This window comes from Benincasa hispida, chromosome 4 (genome assembly GCF_009727055.1).
Source record: "Benincasa hispida cultivar B227 chromosome 4, ASM972705v1, whole genome shotgun sequence".
Taxonomy (NCBI): Eukaryota; Viridiplantae; Streptophyta; class Magnoliopsida; order Cucurbitales; family Cucurbitaceae; genus Benincasa; species Benincasa hispida.
In genome coordinates this window covers 23,892,742-23,900,559 of record NC_052352.1, presented here as the reverse complement: position 1 = coordinate 23,900,559, position 7,818 = coordinate 23,892,742, and the positions used below count along the sequence as shown (strand labels likewise).

The window sequence follows — 7,818 nt, the reverse complement described above, 5'->3', positions numbered from 1 at the left end:
TACTTTTTGGTCCCTATGTTTTGGATATAGTATCCATTTGGTCCATAGGTTTCAAAATGTTACACATTTAATTCTTAAGTTTTGAGTTTGGTTTTAATTTAGTCCCTAAGTTTTAAAAATGTTACAATTTTATCCTTGAAATTTGAGTTTTGTTTTAATTTAGCCTCTAGGTTTCAAAATTTTACATTTTTAACTTCATTTTTCATTAAATACCCACTTTCAATCATTGATGTCAATCTTTCTCAACTAATTTAAAATAATCACGGAGTGGAATTTTAAATTTAATTTTAAAAGTGATGAAAAATAATGAAATTTAATTAATTATTTTAAATCTATTAAGATACCTTAAATACGAGAAATTAGTGTTTAGTGAAAAGATGAAGTTAAAAATGTAAATATTGAAATTTACTAAAAAAAAAAGAAAATTAGAATAAAACTCAAATATTAAAAATTAAAATTGTAATATTTTAAAATTTAAGAACTAAATTAAAATCATAAATAATAAAAAGTGTAAAATTTTGAAAGGACAAAAAATTTAGGGACATTTTTTCAAATGATTTGATTTAAAGGAAGGGAAAAAGAAAAGGGTGGATAGAGTTGGACACAAATATCAAGAGAAGCGAAAGGAGTGCCTGGCAAAATGGGAACCAGAAGCGACACGCGCAAATACGAACCTTAAGACCAACCGAGCTCCAGCCGCCACATAAATTTACACTGTAAAAATTTATAATAATTTCTATCCAACGCCGCTGCATTTTGATTGGTCCACGCTGGCATTTGAACCCTTACGCCCCTACGTCGACCGGGAATTTCTTCCATTTGGACCTTCTTCTTGCGTCTACGCTGCCGGTGCTAGGTTTCTATTTAGAGCAAAGTCGATAACCGAGATTTCCCTTACTTTTCTCTTCTTTTGATTCTCGAGGTAATAGTTTACAGGATTTCAACCTCAATTTCTTACCTGAGATTTTTTAGAATTCTTATTTTTCCGTTTGTTTTTGTAGGGAAATTTGAAGTTTATCTCTGTTTGTGTTTGTTGAAATAAAGTAATTTGTGTGTTTGATTTAAGCCTCTGTTAGCTGCAAATACTTTGTTCAGAAGATTTTCCGTCGATTTCGTGGCGGAAATGGGGGGGATTTTGTACTGAAAATGTAGCGAAGGATTAGGAAATTTGAAATATTAGGGTTTGTTTTTCTGTTTAGGTTTAACCTTTAATTTAATGGATGAATGATGTCAGGATTTGAAATTAAATATTCGCGGGAAAGTGAAACTTTTAATCGCGGGAGTTGATTATTCTTATAATTATTCCCCCTGTTCACTGTTTCATAAAGCTACTAGTGCTATTACAATATTTCTTATTGTCAGTTTGAGTTAGTTGCTTTCAGTTATTTTGTTAATTTGAGTTTTTTTTTATCATTTGATATAATCCAAATTAAGTAGATGTAATCTCCCTAACTCTCTCATTGCATTTATCTTATTATTGTCGATTTCATGGTGAATGTCTTATTTGGGAAAGCTGAACCATCGATGTGTAATTTGTTAGTTGATTGTTTTCTTTACTTGCTTGCTTGCTTGCAGTATAAAAATTAGCTATTGGTTATGACAGGTACTAGACATTCTATTGTAAATTGCTGAGCTCTGAACCAAGAAATCTCACTACATTATTGAGCCCCTTTTACGGGGTTCAGTGTACAAACTAACTTAATCTGCATTGGGATACTATCCTTGCACATCACTGTTTTCAGCTCATTCAACGATGGTTCATCCTGGTTCAACCCAATTTTCACATAAATTGGGGATTCAAAGTGTTCATGGATGCAACAAGCTACATATTGTATGTCATTCACAAACTTTTGTTTGATGTGGTCAATGCTTTTATTAAAGGCCGACAACTCTAATTTTCATTTATTGATTTCAACCCACACTGCAGAGTGTCAAGGGAAAGACTCGTCTACATCTTGTTACTATAGTTCCTACATCACACGGTCTGGTATGGATGAAATACTTTTCAAATTCAACATTCGACATTTTTTTTTCCGTCTAATTAAGGGTTACATGTAGAAGATTTGTTCTCTCTCTATGTGTCTCTGTGTGTATTATGTGTAAATTGATGCTCTCTCAGTGTATGTGGAAGCTCATAAAATCCTCTGCATTCTTTTAGTTGGTGAAAGTATGACGTTTTCAACATTATTTGGATGCTTGATGCTACAGATAACTTTCTTTATTTAATTGTCAGAGGCACGATCCTGGAAGTCTTCAGCTCTTACAGAGTGTAAGACGCCCGATGTATCCTGTGTCTTCCAGAGCAAATGTTTTTGTGTGTCGATCTGTTCTGGAATCAGGTGGTGGAGCTGGGACTGCTGTTCTAAAATCTGCAGCTGTGGTTTTGACAAGGTATGATTTCATTTGATATGGAGTGCTATAGCAGAGGAAAGAAAATGCATTTCCTTTTGGTAGTAGTCTATCCCAAACCGTAGAACTTGTTGACTTCTAGTGCTATTACTTATCGTCATAAAATTATAATCTGTCTCATTAATCTTGGAAAGCTAGTTGACATTGCTGCTTTCTGCATGCATTGATTGTTAATGGTGCAAATCACAGTCGGTTAATTTGTATCTTAAATATTCTTTAACATCATTTTCAATGGAATAGTGACCATTAAGTTGGTTATTGAACTTGACATGCACCAAATGCTTTAATCTGACTTGGTTGGCTATTTCCTTTTGTCCATCATGTTTTTTTGTGCCCATCAGATACTGATCCGGTTACTGCAATTTTCTCCCAGGTCTTATGATGCTTTACGTGGCAGTCCTCTGTTACTTAAATTAATTCCAGCAGCTTGTGTCATTGCTTTTGCTGCTTGGGGTGTTGGACCTCTTATGCGTTTGGGGAGGATTCTATTTCTTCATGTATTGATCTTAATATATAATTTGATTGTATTGAGCTAGTAGAGCAAACACCTGATCAGCCTGATTAGTTATGGAAATTTTGTTGCAGGAGCCAGATGGCAGTTGGAAGAAAAGTAGTACATACTATGTTACGACTTCTTATGTTCAGCCTTTACTGCTTTGGACTGGAGCTACGCTGATTTGCAGGTGAGCTCATATCTGTAGTCTGCACTATTAGGGCTAGCAATCTTTGGCTGATGATGATATGGGTACTAATTGTAGCAGTTTTCTTTCAGGGCATTGGATCCAGTAGTTTTACCTTCAGTAGCCAGTCAGGCTGTCAAACAACGACTTCTGAATTTTGTTAGATCTTTATCTACTGTTCTCGCATTTGCCTATTGTATATCCAGGTGGTTTTGGGCTTCAAATTTGCCTGTGAAATTTTTTATTGAGTGATGTTCATCTTCAATTTAAGTGTTGCTAAACTGATTGGGGTCGCTGATATCTTAAAATTTGCATGTCTTCTTCGAATTTCGCTGATACATGCTTGATTGCATGTTTATGAGATAAAATGCATCATTTTTTATTCGTCTACTGAAATGGATAATTTAGCCTCGTTAATTGTTTGTCTGATTGGACCATATCATGAATTTTGATTCTAACAGGCCTTAACCTTGATGCAGCTTGATTCAACAAGTACAAAAATTTGCTTCTGAATCAAATGACTCGAGTGATGCAAGAAATGTATGACATCCTCTCTAATTTCATCTTCCCATTCTTCTTCTTTTGGTGTCATTTGTACATCTCCTCGCCATTAATCATTTCCAGTTTGAACGAGGGTGGATATTTTTTGTTGTGTGGATACCCTTTAAAACAATTCCCGCTAGCTATTGAATGGACAACTTAATGGTGGAGAGCAAAGTCATAGATAAACGCTACCAACTATACTAAATAAAATCAAAGCAATTACAAAGCTAACCTTACATGCCTACATAACTTGGATATCTTTAATTTCTTTTTAAACTTGACTTCATTAATGATAGATGGGCTTTGATTTTGCCGGGAAAGCTGTTTACACTGCAGTCTGGATTGCTGCTCTTTCATTGTTCATGGAGTTGCTCGGCTTTTCAACCCAGAAGTGGCTCACAGCTGGGGGTCTTGGAACTGTATTGCTTACCCTTGCTGGTCGTGAGGTAAACCTTCACTCTCCTACACATTCTCGTTTATGAATGTTACAATTATGACCTTACAATATTTTTAGGTTAATTGTAGAATGTGCCATTACAATTCGGAAGTCACTGTCTTCTTTCCGTTTATTAGACGGTCTTTCACCAGACAAGTTTATTCCATAATTTTGATGTATGCAGATATTTACCAACTTCCTTTCAAGTGTCATGATTCATGCAACACGACCATTTGTGGTAAATGAATGGATTCAAACAAAGATCGATGGATACGAAGTATCAGGAACGGTTGAGGTTTGTAACTCTTTAGCACCACCATCACCTTAAGAAATATGTTGATAAGAGCAAAAGGGAGAACATATCGATTTGGTTTTAGAATTTCTCAAGTTTTGGTTGATTTTCCTTTCTGACATGGATTTTTTCTTTTCCCAAATGCAAGCACGTTGGTTGGTGGTCGCCAACCATCATCCGAGGCGATGATCGTGAAGCGGTCCATATTCCAAATCACAAATTTACTGTTAGTATTGTGAGGAATCTTACCCAGAAGACTCATTGGCGTATCAAGACTCATCTTGCCATCAGCCACTTGGATGTTAATAAGATTAATGTGAGAATCAATTTGTCTTTCACACCTGTTTACCCTATGTTCTTCCCATTATATGCCGTCTAATAAAAATTTGGTTTCAATGTCCAGTATATTGTAGCTGATATGCGCAAAGTTTTGTCCAAGAATCCTCAAGTTGAACAGCAAAGGTTACACCGCAGAATTTTTTTGGATAATGTCAATCCTGAAAACCAGGCTCTTATGGTACAAATTGGCTCTAGTTATCACCCTTCTGTTTCATACTTAAATTAGTTCACATGTGCTAGACTGTGATCGGTCAAATCAAATGTTAATTAACAAACAGGAAATTGAGAACTTAAATATTATTTGGTAAAGCTTTAAAGATGTGTAGTTACAATAGGGTTCACCGTGTACTCCAATTGGAAGCACCATAAACAACCAAGTCAAGACAATAGGGCATGTCTTTTGAACGTCTTTGGACACTTTGTAAAACTCCCAATTTACATATTTGCTTCGTTTTCCCCCAAGACTGACCAGTCAATCACGAAACTTTGGTTAAGATAATGGTGGGGGGAGGGAATGGTAGTTTTGAAGAGAGTCAAGTGGTGGGTGAGGGAGTCATTGGTGCAGATGATAATTGAGCTATTCCTTCATAGTATTTTGTATGCTGCATCTATCATGGCAATTTCTTAATCTGGTTGCAGATAGCTTTAGAGAAGATATTTTCTTTTAATCATGCTGTAATTACTTACCATATTGTAGATCAAATACCAAATACTTTGATTCATTACATTGTTTTTTATCTTTTGCCATTTTGATGTAACTGATTGGCCAGTATTACCCAGCAAGTAAATCTGATATCCATTTTAAATATTATAGTCTTCCTCTTTAGGGCCGAAACCTGCAACACTCTTGCCTTCATTTTTTTCGTGGAGGATGTTCTGTATTTTCAATATTCTATTTTTTTCCCCTACAAAGTTATAACCAATTTCTTTTTGTTCCTGCAGATTATGGTTTCTTGCTTTGTGAAAACTTCTCGTTTTGAAGAATACCTGTGTGTCAAGGTACGACTATATTTTGGTGTTCTAGAACTATATGGTTGACCTTGGCTTGTACTATATCGCATGTTTGGATTTTGGAATAACTTTGGAGAAAAAATGCTTTTAATATAAAATTGATTTTTCTATAAGGAAATTCTTATAAATAGAAAAATCCAAAAAATATTTATACTTTATAGCAAAAAAGTTCCAAGTGCTTTATAAATTGTAAATATTTTTAAATATTTTTTGATATTTAAAAAGACCCCTTTTCTGTAAGCACTTTTGAAAAAAATTAATAATTTAAAGTATATTTGGTATTAGCTTATTGACTAATTTTAGATGATCGAGAATGGTTCTTAAAAAAAATCTTAATAAGTAGTAGTTCAAAAAGATTGAATTAAATTTAAAACTCTCTCTTTGAAGAAACACTCTGAGAGATAGATTATCTAAAAAACAACATGAAAGTATTTAATAAAAAATCCTTAAAATATGTGGTAAGAAATAAAAACATATTTATAATCGATCTAATAACTTTTGAAAATAGACCAACAAATGTCATTTAAAATAAATTTGAATAAAATGTAAGCTATGGTAACTTTTTTTCTAATTTCAAAAGTCTTTAAATTAGAAGGTATTCCAAACACCATGTTTAGCTAACTTTTAGTTCTTATTTATTCATTTTTTTTTTTTGTGCTGATAATCACCTTGATTTGGACATAGCTTTAAGTTGCTACAGAATGTGGCAGTGGTTATTCAAGTATCTGAACTATTAGCTGCCAATTGATGTGCAGGAGGCAATTCTCTTGGATCTCCTCAGGGTTATCAGCCATCATAGGGCCCGGCTCGCCACACCTATTCGCACTGTTCAGAAAATATATGGTGAGGCTGACTTGGAGAATGTACCATTTTCCGACACCATGTATTCTCGTTCGGGAGCTACTAACCGTCATCTGCTTCTTATCGAGCCATCTTATAAAGTCAATGGTGATGATAAAACCAAAGTCTCTAGTCGTTCCACTCGTCCATCAAACGAAGAAAAGGAAGCCAAACAAGAGGCAGTCTCGACGTCAGGGACAAAAGCCCCCGACACAACTGGATCAACATCAAATCTTGATATGAAAACAGACGATAAAAAATCGATTTCTCCATCTGGTACTACACCTAAGCCTTCAACAGGATCGATATCCAACACACAGACACCAAATCTATCAACCAGCATTTCAGAACAAAGCAGCGCAGAAAAGCCAATAACAAGCAATGAGATAAAAGGACTGAATTCCAAGGACAATATGACACGAGGGACTCCGCCCAAAAGATCACCCTCAGCTTCTGGTCCCATCAGCGAGAAAGCTGATATTCCTTCCTCAAGCTCACAGAATAAGCTAGACAGCGAGAAGCCCTCTGCATCGCCATCAGTAGCAAGGCCACCATTGGAGGAGAATATTGTTCTGGGAGTTGCTTTGGAAGGCTCCAAAAGAACTCTTCCGATTGATGAAGATTTGGATTCAAAAGAAGTTTCTACGCAGAGGAATGGGTGTGAGTTTCCTACCAACAGCAAGGATATGAAAGATGGCCAAATGCCTGCAGTTCCAGGTGCGACAAAAAATGATTGATGAGTAGGCATCTCGAGGGTTGCTTTCTCCCAATTATTACCCCGATTTTTGAAGCGATGCGAAAATGAAATGCAGAGCTGCATTTTTAAGCAAGCATTTTGCAGGCTCGCCAGTGTAAAAAATTCATATCTTGTTCCAAAGGCAATGTTGGCTACGCTAACTTTCCCCCCAGAAAAGAAAATAGGAAAAAAAAAAAAGGATAATTACGTTATCATTCTTATTGTTAAATGATTTCTCAGGATCAGTCTGTCATTAGTGAGTTGAATATACATTAGAACTGGGATAGATTTAGCAAATTGAGCATAATTTAACTGGTTTAGACATGTACTTTGAAGAAGGTTGACAGATGAATAACGTGACACCTGTAAAGGTCACATGGATGTAAGGGTCAAAGTAAAACATTACATTTTTCTTGGGCTAACAATGAAACAAGACAACACAACCTAATTACCCTCTTACCTCATGGCGATTATGATCTTTCCAATTTAAAGAACAACTTTGAAAGAAGTCAAACTCAAAGTTATAATAACA

At 35.2% G+C, this 7,818-nt stretch overlaps 1 protein-coding gene across 1 annotated transcript; it reads left to right on the top strand.

Moving 5' to 3' along the window:
* The first annotated feature begins 711 nt into the window (after positions 1–711).
* Positions 712–7,708, top strand: LOC120076907 (mechanosensitive ion channel protein 3, chloroplastic-like). Its single transcript, XM_039030869.1, has 14 exons — positions 712–922; positions 1,604–1,831; positions 1,928–1,987; positions 2,234–2,391; positions 2,783–2,906; positions 2,995–3,092; positions 3,182–3,295; positions 3,569–3,629; positions 3,929–4,078; positions 4,253–4,363; positions 4,509–4,676; positions 4,764–4,877; positions 5,642–5,698; positions 6,466–7,708. Exons 2-14 carry the CDS (start codon positions 1,754–1,756, stop codon positions 7,285–7,287), a joined length of 2,115 nt encoding a protein of 704 aa, XP_038886797.1. The 5' UTR covers positions 712–922; positions 1,604–1,753; the 3' UTR covers positions 7,288–7,708.
* Positions 7,709–7,818: the final 110 nt, after the last annotated feature.